General features: G+C 37.7%; 1 protein-coding gene across 2 annotated transcripts in view; it reads left to right on the forward strand.

Moving 5' to 3' along the window:
* Positions 1-2,318: 2,318 nt before the first annotated feature.
* The window catches only part of PPHLN1 (periphilin 1), a 58,352-nt gene continuing 44,601 nt past the window's right edge, over positions 2,319-16,069 (forward strand). For both annotated transcript variants that reach the window (XM_088524132.1, XM_088524133.1), the window contains exons 1-4: positions 2,319-2,370; positions 3,710-3,807; positions 6,161-6,340; positions 7,184-7,245. In XM_088524132.1, coding sequence (XP_088380258.1) covers position 2,370; positions 3,710-3,807; positions 6,161-6,340; positions 7,184-7,245 — 341 coding nt within the window. In that variant the 5' untranslated portion in view covers positions 2,319-2,369. The remainder of the gene's footprint in view (positions 2,371-3,709; positions 3,808-6,160; positions 6,341-7,183; positions 7,246-16,069) is intronic.

Here is a 16,069-nt window from a genome sequence, read left to right on the forward strand (position 1 = left end):
CAGACTATGTCTACTCAGTGTACTCAGTGCTTCCAGCTTTTCCCAATTTTATTGGGGGAGATTACCTTTTTTCCATCCTGTTTTATCTGTCCTGCCTGCTCTCTGCATAGGAGATACTAGGATATATTAGGATACTAGCGCCATCAAATACTAGTATTTGGAATCCATCCAATGGTTGAAAGAAAAAGCTGCATCTTTTTCTTTTCTCAAGGTAGCAGTTGCCCAGTGTGACAGAACTGGCTCTGATAGCTCTGTTCACTTGCAGCTCTCTGTGCATCTTTATTAGATCTTTTATGTAAGACTGCCCAAATTATTTTTCTAAAACTTTCCAAACCATAGCAGAGAGTTTACCTGGTCCAGATGCTTGACTTCTAGTTGTTTGTCACAGTAACAGCCTAAAATCAGATGTATCTGAGTAGCCTCAGAGTTGCTGCTGTTGCCTGCCTCCGGATTTACAGCACAGCTCTGGTTTGGGGCTTTGGTCACGTATGGTAAAAAGTAGCCACCTGGGTTAAAAAGCTGCCTGTTTTGTGCTTCAGAACTGTGGAGCCTGCAGAATTAGAGATCCTGGAGAAGTAGATTTACAGGGTGTGATGAAAACTGATGTTAAAAAAAAGTTTAAAGGGACCAGAATTATGTAGAAAATACTCAAGGGCTCTTAGAAGTGTGTCTTTTTGTCCTTTAGGAAGGAAGAAAGAATGAGAGATTAATCACTGATCGGCAAAGAAATCACATGATCCTAAGAGTTTAGAATCTTTTTATTGTTAAGCTGTGTTTGTGAATAGGCCGCATCATTTAGGGAATGGAAAATTTCTCAGTGGTAACAGATGAAATGTGTTCAGGATACTGAAAAACACATTTTCTTCCATTCAAACTTGTTTTCCGCTGATACTTTCAAAAACATGCTTACTTTATTTCATTGATCCTAATTCAAATGTGTATGGTTAGTCTTCTAGATGCATTTTTTTTCACCCATTTTTTCCCCGTTAATGTTTTGGACAGTGTGTTTAGTGGATTCTGTCTGACTGACTCTTCTCCATTTCATTCTTCTAAGGGCAGGATCTCACCGAGATTTCGCTTTCATCCCTGTGCTTGTTCTCTGATGTCATTCTATTTTTTTTTATTATTACTTTTTCTGCCTTCAGTATGGCTTCTGTGGTAGTATATTTACCACAGTATAGCTTCCTTTTTCCAACTTCTGTTTTGTGAAAATAGTGCTGATAATGCTTCTGGTTCTGCTGTGATCCATCAAGTGATGGAGGGGGTTTTATCACCCTTGCTAATAATTCAGTGCTTCAGTAGTACACGTATGTGGGCAGCAGATCCTGCTGCCAGCACCGTGTGCCAGGGTGCTGTGGGTGGCTGAGCGGAGGGAGCAGCACGACGTGAAGACCCATGCCCAGCTCTAGGGGCATTCGAGTGAGATGTGTTGGTTCCTGCTGGTGGCCGTGCATGGGGGCAGCGAACGGTCCCTGTTGGGGAGCACGATGGCCACGAAGGACCAACAGCAAGAAAGCAGTGCAAATGCAGCAATATGTTGTTTGGGTTGGGAAAAAACAAGCAAACACTTCCCCTTGCCACCCTGCCAAACAGTAACAACCAAATTTATTTAGAGAGTTTTTTATTTATTTTTATCTGTGACTATCCCAGACTATCCCTGTGCTTTGGTTATGGAACCTACTTAAAGGACATAAAAGGAGCAGCATTTTCTTTTCTTCTTTTTCTTTTAAGAAGATGCTGTTTTGGTTGTACCCTTGGTATAGAGTAGATTCAAAATGCCTGGAGTGAGAGGCTGCTGATAATTAGAGAAGGAGCTACTTCGTAAGGATTTACTCTCTAAAATCGTCAAAGGAAAGGCTTATGTTGAACCAAGCTTTTCACTAACCTCTGATGTGCTGCTGAGTCTTGTGTTTTCTCTAGTCATACCAAAGGATAGTTAAATGAATACAGGATAAAAGAGTATATCAAATATGGTCCTGTTTCTATGAAAGCAATTACATTTATTTCCAAAAGATTTTGCTAACAGATGGAAGTGAATTTAAGACTTGGAGTAGTGAGCAAAAGGTGACAAAAAGAAAACAAAACTCCAATAGTTCTAGGAAGGTGGTGTTCCTAATTTGTCATAGGAAATTTGTCCTTGGTATGCTGAATTTAGCTGTATAGTCCGTGTCCTTTTTTAGTTTAGTGTAATGAATTCTTTTGAGCTAATGCCAACAGATTATGGAGAACGACAGTAAAAGGATTTAGTTTTTAAATACCTAGTTTTTGTAAAAGAGAACATATTTATACATTTATGTGAAAATTTTTGCTTTTTTTTTAGGTAATCATTGAATGGGACTCCAGAAGCAGGTTGCTGAAACTGACAGGCAAGTGAGTATGCAGGTATTCATTGTTTTTCAAAAAAACAGTCTCTGATGATTAGTAAGCCCTTACTATGATTTTTGTTCATCTGTATTAATCATTATTTTTAAATGGCTTCAAAGATCTATCTCAATTAACTATTTTGTTTGTGCAAGGTTAGGGTAGATAGTCTTATCCTTCCTCCTGACTATGTCCTGCTGTTTCTTTCTTTTGTCAAATGTTTTTAGTAACTCAAACAAAAGGGAAATTTGAAAAGTATGATTCTGGCATTTTCTCATCTATTTTCAGCCATAGACATTACACAATTTGGGATTTAGGTGTGTCTCCTCTACAGCTGTCAGAATATTCTTTGGCTCTTCCTGTTTGTGTCATCTGACACAGCATAACATAAATCTCATGGTGTTGATTTATTTCCACCTGAATTTAGTTATTGTTTTTGATTTTGAAAGACACCTTTTTTTTTCTAGGAAGAGAAGCTCATTTGTTCTGCCAGGTACCATTTCAAAACAGGAAAAATGGCATGCATAAAATAAACTTAAATCACAAATATATCGAGGAGCTTTGTCCTGACTGTCAGAACAATGTGTCATGTTAACCTCTTTCTAGATGCTCAATCAAAATTATAACATTATATTAAAAAGCAGGAATTGTTCAATCTTAAAATAGAGGAGCCAAATCTTTTTATAATTCCCCCTAATTTTTGTTAAGCAGTCTCAACATTGTTGTGAAGTGTGTCTGTGTGAAATTGGTCATAGAGCTGGTATTTAAAAAATGCTTGTATTTCAATAGGACTCTTGTAAGTAGCTGTAATTATGCTGACTATATTGCACTAATTCCCAGTTTTTGCAAAAATCTGAGTTCTGTTTTGAAGTGTGCATACACAAATCTGTACAGATTAAGCAATGTCTCCCACAAGTATTATTCTGAGTTAAAACCACTTTCAAACTGTGCCAGGTATTCACTGCTCAGGTTCTGTGTGGAGAATGTAAATGTCTTTAAATAGCCTGGTGTATCAAAGTTGTACCAATAAAACTGTGTCTATAATCTCTTATAGAGCTGTTAACCTCTTCTGTAAGAGGTTAACATGGACCTTCACGTTTTGGAGGTTTGAATAATGATGTTATCAGAACTTTGATTTCTAGCTTTTTTTTCTGACTGAAGTTCTCTGATTATTTTCTATAACAGGTAAGTTCAATTTTTAAATAATTTAAAAAGGAAGTGCATGTACCGAGCCTGTGCCTAATACATTACAGTGGGAGATACTGGAGAGCATTTATTCTCTGCTGACTGTGTTTTGGCTTCTCATAGTAAGTTTGGTGTTGGTTAATAGTGTTTTTCTTGTCTTTAGTGGCGTATCGGAGAGACGACATGTGGTCTGAAGGGCGATATGACTATGAAAGACTTCCAAGAGAACGCCTTCCTCCAAGGATGCATCCTGATGCAAGTGTACACTATGCTTCTTTAGGACTGGGCTCAAACTATAGGGGTTGTGTTTATAGAAATAATTGAGTTTCTAGGAAACCTTTACATATTTTTTCCCTCCCCTGGTTCAGTTCTCCTCTCATTCATTTAAACCAAGAATCTAGCAAATGGATCTTCACAGAGAAAATATGATGCCTACGCAAGTAGCCGTTGTATGATTTGCTGCCAAAATCCCTTAGAAGTATCTGCGGCATATTCTGATAAGTTGTTTTTCAGTTTAATTATGTGTAATTGCACACAAGATCTTTAATAGTTTCTGGAAGAACTAAAAGCCTTAGTTTTTACTCAGAACTATTTTTTTTAATATTGATGCATTTTTGAAGGTATTCAAAAGGTGGTAAAATAACTTTCAGCATTGTTCTTGTTACTAGTGCTATTTTTAATAAAATGTTTAAAGATTAGAAACAAATGTTGGTAACAAACTTCTAAAATAGGTATTTTCTAGACATGTTATATTTTGGAGCCTTGCAAGCTAAAAGCTTGCCAAGAAGAGTGTTGATGGAAGTCTGTGGAGGCATGAAGACTTCTACTATATGTTATATTTGTGAAAGTAAAAAACCCAGAATCTACTGTTGCTCTTTGCTAGGTTAACTTCAGAATGCTTTTAGAAAGTCACGGTGCTAAAGGAGTAGGTGCAAGAATGCTTTTTTTTTTGTTTTTTTTTTCCTCCCCTCTTTCTGTCTGAGATCACTAAAGAAGAGAGAAAATGGGTCGGAACAACAAAATTCCTGCATTTTCAGTATACTAGAAGCCAGTTAATTTTGCACAAGGGTGTTTAGTCAGCCGCTTCTCGGATCGAGTAGAACACAGGTGATGGTGCTGCGCCCTGCTGAAAGGAGGCTATGTAGCTCCTCCTTGTATGGCTCTGCACCCTCAAGATGGTTGGCAGGCAGTTTCTCTCCTCGTAAGCCCGTGCTGTTGTGACTGTTTGTGCATATAAAATATTTTTGGCCAGACAAGCAAAGTAGCATCAATTTATTCATCAGTGTGTCTTATGAGTGCGTCAGTGTTTGTTAGTGGGTCGCTGTGTTGGGATTGAGAGGCGCCAGGGGTACAGAAAGCAGTGTCTCTCTTTCAAGAGAGCAAGGGACCTGTCCAAATCCAGTGTTAATTAGCATGTCAGCCCATGTGAGGTGGGCTTTTGAATGAGGTTAAAGCACAGAGCAATTTTGCTTTAGCTTCATATCATATCTATCTTTTCAAAGTGAAAAAAAAATGTTTTGGGGGGTATTCAACTCAGCGAAGGTTGATTGAGCCTTGTGACTCTGTGTAGATTTGCACACAGCCTCTGCTTTGTATCAGTGGGGCTCTAGGTTGCCTTGCATTGCCCTCTAGTGAATTTATTGGGTGGTCTCTGAAATCAGAACTAACTTTTTTTGCATGATAATATTTAGCAGTTTGTTAATTGAAGATACTTTTCTGGAAAAAAAAACCTTTTAGTTATTTCATGATTTCTGCAGCTAGGGAAAAGTTCTAGCTTGTGCACATTTTTTTTTTCACCTTCCAAATTGCATGCACTGATTCAAGCCTGCATTTTCTATCTGGAATTTTTAAGGTGCATGACAAAAATCATGTTAAAGGAAGAAGACTTAAAAGATAAGGTCTTGAGTTTATGTTTTCACTTACTTTTTTTACTTGCAATTTTGTTTATGTAAAGTTCAGTTCTTTGAAAGTAAATTTGTTTTTCTAGCAATTTGTTCTTAATAAAGAAGGGATGTCTTTAAGTGGTAAATGATGTTTGATGTTTTATTTGAAAGAAATAGAATAATTCTACATCGTAGCAAAGAGCCACCAAATATGTGTGGAAAAGAAAGCATGGAATGTATAGAAAAGGTCTGTCTGTTCAGCTTATGCACTGTCTTCTCTGTCATCTCCATAGCATGGTGGGTGTTACTGACAAAACATAACATTTACAAACTGATTCTTGGCCTTATAGCCATTTCAGATGTAGCTTTACTTATTGCATTCTTTTCTTAAGTTAATGGTGGAGGTGTCTGAGAAATATATGTAGCTGATGCTTAGAAAAAGGGCAAATGCTATTGCTTTACATTTTCAAAAGAATCTTCAGCTGCATTTGGGGTTTTCCATCTTTAGTTAAGCTAGTAGTGCTGAAGGGATGCATCTGTTGGGGTTCAGTTAGAGCAATAAGCTATTCCAACATCAGACTGACCTGACTTTTAATGCATATTTTTCCCTTCTCCTATTTTAGTTTTAGATTATCACTTTCCAGTATTTAAGATTTTTTTTGGTGGTTGTTTTGTTTTCTGTGCTTCACAGTTGCTAACAGCGATATGATTTCCCTTGTCCTGTGGTTTAGGATGACTACCACAGAGTAGTGAACGTTGTGCCCAAGAAGCCAGCTCTGTTCGAAAGACCAGGGGATGGCGGATACGGTCGCTACGATGACTACAACCACCTGGACTACAGGGACTACGAGGAGGGTCGCGGTTTCGCCCACGAGCGGAGAAGTGGCCCAGCACACCGCGGTGTACGTAAGGTGATTCTCCTCTCGTTACCGTCACCCTGGTCTTCTCGTTAATGCTCCAATGCTGAGCAGTGGTGACTCGCATCGTTCGTGTGTAGCGTCGCTTCCAAATTGAAAGAGGAGGATAGAGAAAAGCATCCCGGCTTCCATGCTTTTGTGCAGTTATTCTGCTTCTGAGGCTCTTGTAACTGATGATGCCATGTTCTGATTTGCTGCTTCTGTTGTTCCTAGTTGCCCTGTGAACATGGAAAGGAACGCTTTTCCAATTTTCTGGAGAGCTCAGAAAGTCTGATTTGGGAAAATGGGCGTTGCTAGAAGCCCTGTCTAATGCGATATAAAGTTATCTAAAGGAAATAGGTTGTACTTTTTTCATATATAACAAGTCCTTCTGTGTAGGACTTGTTGAATTTCTCTTTTGAAAAGATACTGATCTAAATTCTGTCATGGTGTTGGTTACGTTTTCTTCCAGAAGCTACATTTAAGTAGAAAAAAATGAGATTTTTTTTTAAAAGGTTATGATTGCTGCTTACCCCAGCCCCCTTATACTTAACTGCCTGAATTCTGATAAGAATTTACATTGTAATGGGGAGATTCCCCCTCCTTACTGAAACTCAGGAGTTCATACACATAGTTGTGAGAAAATATAAATCTTTATTGTTCTTAGTGTTTCATACAGCGTTTCAAGATAGTTGAGGTGTTTTTTTTCTTTTTGTAATTATACAGAAGGACAAAAAAGAAGTGGTTGGAGTGAACAGAGTAAATCTCTGCAAAAGATTAATACTTTCTTTTAGCTTTTTCTACACTGAATGAGTAACATGTGACTACTAATCACACATCAGTGTCTGTGTGTTGCAGGATAAATCAGGATACAGATGGCCCAGGGATGATCATTCAATAAGTCGGCAGCCTGAATACAGGTATGTTGTAAACCTTGACAGCAGTGCCCCACGGAGAATCGTGTAGGTTGGAAAAATGTCTATTCCACTCTCCTGCTCAAAGCAGCCAAGTTAGGATCCTCTCTAGATGGGCTTTGAATTTGGAACCATGAAACTTCTGGGAAACTTCGTTTCAACAATGCTGGATGTTGGTTAACAGATATCTTGCCCTTCCCCTTGTGGTAGTCGTTGAAGAACTACTTTTCCATCTTTGTTACTGTGGTCCTTCAGACAAAGTATGAAGTTTTATATGCTACCTTTATATTTTAATATATGTATAAATATTACTACATGCAGTAAACAGTGAAATGAATGCTGTGTTTTTTAAAAATATTCTTTAAAAAAGTTCTCTTCTGTAGACTATCTGACAAAAATGTGTTGTAAACTGTACATCTACTTTGATCATAGTCTGTCTTGACATCTAACAGGTTCACATTTATAATATGTACTTATGGACACTTATGCTTTGAAACAATATAGAAACAGAGAAGGTCTCCTGTATAAACTTATCAAACTGTTTACTTATTCTTTAGGACTTTCCTTTCTTTTTTTTTCTTCTGATTTTTAGTATCAAAAGAGTTCACAGAGTAATAAAATGATAGGGTTGTGGACAAGACTGGATATTTCTATAAAACATCATACTTATGTGACCACCATTTAATCTCTGCCTTAAATTCCTCTCTATGAAATGTTAGGAAAGTATTAGGCAGTGTGACTGTAACATACATACATTTGCAATAATGTCTGGTATGGGATTGTTTGATATAAATCAAGTGTGCAGGACAGTGCACTATATACGATGCCTCCTAAATATATTAGGTACTGTTCTTTGTTACCTCTGAAACCAGTTTTGTCCAACTGATTGTTGCTAACTTGTGTCAGTGAGTCTGCAGTGCCAGGCTAGTGCCCTGTCTCTCATCATTCCACGCCTGTGCTCCCCTAGCGCCCATCCTGTATTTCCACTTCTCAAGGCCCCTGTTGTGTTATCAGGTCTGTATTTCTGTGTGCTGCATCAGGGGGTTAGTTGTAAATATCGTGTTCTACATAGACTAACTCCTTGTTGCTGCAATCTATATAAAGTTAGGGTTGTATCAGGTCAAGATAAAAAAAAAAAAAAAAAAAAAAAAAGGAAAACATATTAGCTATAGACACCTGGTCAATAGCTTTTTCACCTACAGCAAATAAACTAAAACTGCAGGGAGACCAAGAAATGTTCAGAAAAGCCTGACAAGCCTCAGAGCTGAGGCACTGTAAGCTCCGTGCAAGGCCTCTGGCCCCTTTCTAGCAGCAGCAATACCATACTGCAGGGCTGCACAGCTGCACTGTGTATGTGTGCCTTTGAATATGGCAGTTTAGACAGAGCATTACTGGATTGTTAGGTAATTTCACAGGAAAAGGGTTTGCACAGTGTAAGGGTTTTCTCCCAGGCTTGTTTCACTGAGGCTAGGAGCAATAGTAAAGGGTTTCAGAAACTAGTTTGTGTTCTGTAGGAACTTGTAGGAAAACTCTTTCATCTTCTCTCCTGTTTAGAAGGATTAGCTGTGAAGAAGGGACTGAGCTACTGCCAGGCAGTTTATTTTGCACAGAACAAGAGTGGCACCCAGTGGTCAAAAAGATTCTCCTAAGTGTTTCCTCCTGTTTTTTTCTGTTAAAAATGAGAGGATAAAATTTCAGGCTGTTATGCTGAAGCCATAGCTCCTGTTTGAGTCTTTAGCGTGTGTAACTGTTATACAATAGTTAAAAGAATCTGAAAGAACTTTGTAGAGGTAATTGGTTGAGGGTGTAGGAATGGATTTATAATTTAGTAAAACCTTTACTGATTCATTATATAAACACACTTTAGCATGTCCCAAGTCTGATTGAACAGAACAGGAACACTGAATACTCCTGGATATCAAAGCCTGTGATCAGACTATTAAACACTTGCATAATTGCATGCTTGGAAATAATAGGGATTTTTATTTTTATTTTTATTTTTTTTTGCATATTGCTTGTTGCTGAGCTGTGTAGTGGATCTCAGCAGTGGAAATCAAAGTGCAGTACTCAGTGTATGTTATCTCCTGTGGTGAAAACTCGTAATTATCCCTTGTCCGGAAAACATTTACGTTGTAAAACATAAGATTTGATAATGATTATGTAGGACCAAGCTATCTCTTTGGATATGATGAAAGATGCTTTCCCTGAGTTCTCAAGGAGTACATATAAAGTGGCTTTTTTCTTTGAGATAAGAAAAGGAGACATAAGATAAATTTGAACTACAAATGAGAGCCATTAGCCCTGTTTTGAACCATGCTCAGTGAACAGCTCTCTTGTCATAACGTCATGCTTTATATATAAATAAAATTACTTTAAGTAATATATATTTTTTTAAAATAAGAGGGAGGATGTGCTGGCCATAGACTTCAAAAAGTGTTCCCAGATTTCCTGTGCTGAGCCAAGGGACTCTTTTCTGAATTTCTGCGCTCTGGGAGTTGATGAGATTTATGTAACCTTGCGGTTGTTGTTAGGCTTGATAAAGTTATGTGCCATTTGGTTCAAACTTATTTGCCAAATATAGAAAATAGTATATTGTGCATCAAAGCAGGATCCCATCACGGTTGGTGAACGGAGAGTTATTTGCACACAGGATGGTCATTTTAATGCCTTAATCCCTGCTGCTATAAGAATTGTGAAATTTAAGTTATGAGTGGAGCAGAGCTTAAATAACGTGACTTTTTTTGTACATTTATTATATGCTGACTGTGACGTTGATCACTCTTCCACGACTATGTTATTACTTGTCTTTAATGTTATGTGACCTGAATTATTTGCAGCACTTGGCCCTATTCTTTTCATGAGTGTCACATTGTTGGAAAAACTGCAGGGAGCTGTTGACAACCTGTAGTGAGCGATACAGCCCTTCCCCTTGGGCCTCCTAGCAATGGGTTTTATGAACCGTCTCATTGTTTTAAATTCAGATAAATCCTTCTGTGTAAAATGCTTTAGAGGATTAACTGTTTCATTTTAGTCATACTGAATTTTGACTTTTTTGAGTCCTCAGAGGATTACTTCATCTTGTTTTCACCAAGCTGAGCTCATTGGTTATCACATATATGAAACTTGGCAATTAAAATGGGTTAAGACTCATACTCAAAGAGAGATTGGAAAGTGATGCAGTTGTAAATTCCAGCTATATGCACATTAAATTTTCTATTTAAACTTAACCCAAGGTCCAGATTTTTTTTTTTAAGTAAAGATTGCAACATGTGTCGACAAAATATTCTGAATGGATACAGTGACAGCTCATACAGTGAAGACTCCTGACAAGTGACTCGGGTAGGAGACTCTTAGTATCTCCCCTTTGTTAATAAAGGCAAATTCGCCATGAAACAACAACAACAAAAGAAAAAGCAACAACATGTGTGAAATTAGGATATAGCCTTAGTCTGGTTCTTACTGTATCCAGTTATGTAAAGCAGACCTACTGATCTGCAGGGCATCAGGCACATTGTTTTATTTCTATTTATTACAAAACGTGGGACGGTAGAAATAAATTTGGCTGGGGAAGATGCTGAGACTTGACTTTAAGTAACTAGTCATTCGAGAACAACTGAGACTCTTCAGTCAGTTCTATATTTTGTTCCAGAAGTGTTTTGAATTGGTGTCTCATTGCCTCCCATTGCGCCTTTAGGGAGGTAAAGTATAATATGTCCTCATTTTTGTGGAGAGGTGAAACCTTCCCATGTGTTTACTAAAGTCATGGAAAAAATTGGTAGCCAGGTGGGGTATAGAAGTCTGTCAATCTTGGCTATCTGGTCTCTGCCTGAGCTGCCGTTTCATTTACTGCTTCACTTCCTCCTGGAGCAGTACGTGATGGTAGGATATTCCAGAGAAAGGTTTAAAGATTTTTGCATTAATAAAATAATTGTTCTTTGGTAAGAATGGCTGCTTTAAAATGAAACCCTTGGCAAGAGTCTCTTCAAATGGAAGCTAATGGTTGCTAACTCTCAGTAAAGCAGGATTTAATATTCAGGTTCTCTGGAAGTTTTTTTTCCAGACACATCATAGGCCAAGGCAGTTATCTTTGTATAATTACTTGTGCAATCAGCTCTGAATTAAAGAAGGATTTTTTTTTCTATTTTTTTTCCTAAGTATTTCCATGAATTAAATGAAACACTGAACCTATTTTGAATATTTTATGTTCATTTAAAACACAGCATATTATAGGAAAGTTTAAATTTAAACCTGAAGACCTCCCACAATATAATGTAAACTGATCTTTGTCTTGCTTACAGAAGAGAAACTTAGCCAAAGGGATTTATGAGATGGTGCTAAAAATGTACATAAGTCTGCTGTTCTCTTGCGATATTTGACAGGTCTTAAGGGACGCTATACAAGAACTTAATTCTTCCCTAAAAAGTATGTGCGAAGGCAAATCAATGTGGCAGCCACCCAAAGAAAATGGCCTTGCTTCTGACAGAGATTGATAAATAGAGTTCTAATCATGTTTGTTAGCACTTTTTTTTTTTTTTTTTTAAAAAAAAAGGGGGGGGGGTGGAATTGCCCAAACTCAGACTTTGCCAGGGCATTGAACGTTTCAGTATTCACACATGCTACTAGAGTAACCTGTGTTTATTCATGAACTTAAATTATGGTTTCCTTATAATATGTTACTGTGGTGGACTCGGTACACATCGTCTGCAGAGTTCTTGTTTTTGTTGAGCAGCCCCCTTGTATTGGGCCGTTAGCTGAACCAGTTCAGCTTGGCTCCTGAATCCTTTCTTCGGGAGGTGGAACCCTTTGGAGCAAGATAATAGCCAATAGATTCTTTACAAGGAGGTTTTAGCTTATGCTTTGTAGTTAATGACTTTGTATTATACTTGGTGTCTTACGAAACCATGTTCATGATTCATCAGTTGCTTCATTCCCTTTGAAGTGTTTTCTGCTCTGTCTCTTTTCCAGCTATTTTATGGCACAGACGATACATATGTGCAAACTGAGATTTTGTTGTTTAAAAATTTTATTTTTGATTCTTAGCCAAAAACTACATGCATCTAAATATATTACTAACGCTATACGTTTCCTTTGGAGCACAGGTTTTTATTTTGAGTGGATTTGAAGAATTCAGATCTTAAGCAGATATTAAGATTTTAAAACTGCCCCATATAGGAGGCTTGGTATTGTTAAGAACTGCTTAGGTCTCTGCAGTGTGACAGATTGGTGCAATTGAATGGAAAAGAGTTTCAGTTCAGGCAAGCCTCTCTATATTTCCATGATAAGTCTGTTTCCCTGCTTAGCTTAAAACTCTCTGGCTTCTGTGTGTGATCACTTGTGGTTGCTTCTGCTGACATAACTTCATTTGGCTCTTTTCTTACTAAGAAAATTGTGTCCAATTGAGTTTCTGATATTATTTATGTTGGTGTGAGTGCTTGGCTTGATGGAGAATCATATGAGAAACATCATTCAAGGCAGGGCTGCTGTTACTCTGTCACTGGGGAGGAGGAGGGAGGCTGATAGAGAGGCTTTCAGTGCTAGAATTTTTGTTCCCACACTCCACAGTGTAAAAATATGTGGAGGAGGTGAAGATTCCTCTTATTTTAACTGTATGTGTTTGCTTGTTTCACCTAGTGTTAGGCTTAGTCTGCAAGGTGAATGTTACTTCTGCTATGGAATTGATAGTACTTGAGCAACTGCTTTGAATATTTTTTTCATTTGCATTTCATATAGAGTGTGATCTTTATTGAAGGTTTCTTTGCAGAATTTCTCATTCCAATTCTGAGAAATATTTTCTTTTTCAAAATTCCATGTGGATAATTTTATTCCTTTTAGGGGATTTTGCAGAGCTCTGGTTTAATTGCTGCAGGGATTCCTGTGGGTAATAGTGAGGTTTCTGTTTTGTTTTGCAACTATGTCTTGGAAGTTTATTTTACTAATCAAAACACTTCAAAGTTTCTCATATACAGGATTCGTCAAGTTAGCAGAATTTCCCACTGTATGAAAATTCTTACTTTTTGTCCTGCTGAGCTTGTTAATATAGAGCATCTGGCATTTTAAGGAACCGTGACTTGTAGCGTTTGTAATTTTGTTTCCCACTGCAGTCTAAGGTTCTACAATGGCATAAAAAAGTGGTTTCATGAGTGACATGTTTTTAAACAGTGCTTAAGATTTTTTTTATTCCAGCTATCAGTAAGTGTTTTATCATCTACATATCAGAAAAAATCCATAGTGTGTGGAAACACCAAATTAAAGTTAAATTTTATATCAGCAGCATAGATTTTTACTTAAACCTAAGTCACTTGTTTGGAATTTTTTTTTTTTTTTATCAGTGATGTTTGCATGATGTTAAAGAACTGTCAGGAGATCCTCTATTTACATTGTATAAATGGGCAGGTTGCCTAAAGCTGAGATGATTTTGTACCTGTGCAGTGTGAGACATTGGCTAACCTCAGCAAAGGCTGGAAAAAAGCAGGGCCACTTGTAGCACCAGGTCCTTTTTTGAAGCTATCATAATAGTCAGGTGCTGGGTAGTGCGAGACTAGAGACTTAATGCTCTTGTGGGTAACAAGGCCAATTCCTGTGGATAGGACTTAATTATCCTGGAAAGATTTCCTAGGGAATATATAACAAAACAGGTAGGTACCAGGAGGCAGTGGGGAGGGAAAGGGAAAGCAGTTTCCCTGGGTCTGGGCACCTCCTGTTAAGTTGGGCCCCTAAGTAAAGTGCTGCAACGAGCAGCCCTGGTTTGGCCTAACGAAGGCAGCCCGGGCTCCCTCGGGACGGGGTGATTTCCCTTAGGATGATGAACGTGTCGTTTGCCCCGTTCCGAGGAGCTGTTTGTTATTTTTGAAATTCCCCCTGCGACAGGGTGGGTTTACTAGAATACCTTTGCTTAAATATTATTTCTTTAAGTGAACATAAGTAGCCTAGTTCTTTTTAAATTCTTCTTCTTTTTTCTTTTTTTTTTTTAACTGAAGAATAGGATGTGCTGCACGTTTCAGGGCTTATTGACAACAGACAGTCTTTTGTTAAGGATTTTTTTGATGCAAAGAGCTGGTTCTTGGTGTAACATTTCCACATGTAGCGACTGGTGCATCTGTTATGATCCCTGTCTGCGGAAGAGTTTGCAAATGAAGCAACTCAATCTCATGCAATTGCTATAGTTTAAAAAAGGTGATTCTCTTTTTGCATAAAAATTATAGGTGTTGGTCTTGAATACTCTTACTGACATATATTTGTCTAAACACACAAGATTCTTTCCCTTGCACATGAAGCTTTCTAAGGTTTGTCTCTGAGTTGCTGATAATCTTTTGTTTAAGTGCAAGTGGATGTTGATGCCGAGATGTGCAATAGTGCAGTGTCAACCAACTATTTTAATGCCTTTTGACTCAGAAATTTGCTTCTTAACAGTTGCCCTGTGCTTATTGATATCTTAGCTTGTCTGGGATGTTTAAGTATTATGGAAAACATGTTTAAGAGAATTGCATATGCCATTTGGAAAGAAAGCAGTTCATAATGCACTGCCATATCATTCAGACCAATTTTATGATTTTTATCTTCCTATGTGTATTTTTGGAAGAATTTAGCACAAGGGCTCTTAAGTAAGGCCCAGGATTGCAGTAATGGTGGAAGGTGAGGTTGAAAGCATAAGCAGTGAATGATCTTCAAAAACTTTGTTTAGTTACAGTTATTCATCCCTGCCCTAAAACTTGTCCACTTTACAGAGTTTTCTAATTAAAAGTTTATATTTGAATCTGTTTATTACTCATAGCCAGAACATTGTGTTTTTAGCATAGCGTGAATATTATTTTTAGACAAAAATGTTAATATACAACTTCGTTGAGTCTTTTTGCTGCTAACTTTAGCAGGTCTAAATGTCAGCCTGAGGGACTATTATTCCATTGAATAACAGTAATAAACAAACTCATGAAGTCTGATCCTCCTATAGCAAAATCCAGTTCCACAGTAGTTTAAACCTGTCTAAGTTGATGCAGTTGCAGTCCTTCCCTCTCCGTTTATTGGTGATACTTGTCTCATGTCTCTGGCACTGCTTGTTGGCCACCAAAACCAGTTAAATAATTTGTCTGTCGGCTCAGCTCCCTGAAGGGAAGCCTCTGTGCCAGGGGAGGCTGGGGCTGGGAATTGGAGCCGAGCGAGAGTGGGGAGGTAGCCAAAGTCACAGCACAAACCTGAATCAGTGTGACTTGTTATGGAGTTGCCCTGTCAAATTAGCCATTATTAATATTGCTGAGACAACTGAAAGTTACAGAGGGAATTTATCAAATAAAATGACTTTTTTTTTTCTGTTTTAAATGTGTTCAAGCAGGTGCTGTTTGCAAAACATAAATACCTTAAAGGAAGGGAATAGTCAGGTATATTATGACTGTAAAAGAGGCAGGGGGAAAAAAAGGTATGTTGACCTAAGTAGATGTATAAGAGCATATATTCATCCTAACACAAGGCTTTTTGTTTTGAACAAACTTAGTAGATACTTGAAAAGATGAAATAAAGAGGAGAAGTAAGTTGTGTACAGAAAAAATTTGCTTGTGTATATAATGATTTTTGTCTCGAGAAACTGAAAAGCCAGGGTAGCCTGGTAGTTTCTGTTAGAGAATTGAGATTTCTGATGCAGAAGACCTGCACCAGGTCTGCAAAGTTTTTACGAGTAAGCAAATCAAAGTCGCTTGGCTGATTGCTGCATCCTTCATTTAAGTATAAAAACATAGAAATTAATGAGCCACGTTTCTCATTTATAGAGGAAAATTGAGCATTTTTTCTGATTTTATATATCTTATTAAATTCAGAAAGAAGGAGGAAATTAAAAACCTAT

Source organism: Tinamus guttatus, unplaced genomic scaffold, assembly GCF_059628265.1.
Source record: "Tinamus guttatus ecotype Peru unplaced genomic scaffold, ASM5962826v1 Tinamus_guttatus_pri_ptg000206l, whole genome shotgun sequence".
NCBI classification, from domain to species: Eukaryota; Metazoa; Chordata; class Aves; order Tinamiformes; family Tinamidae; genus Tinamus; species Tinamus guttatus.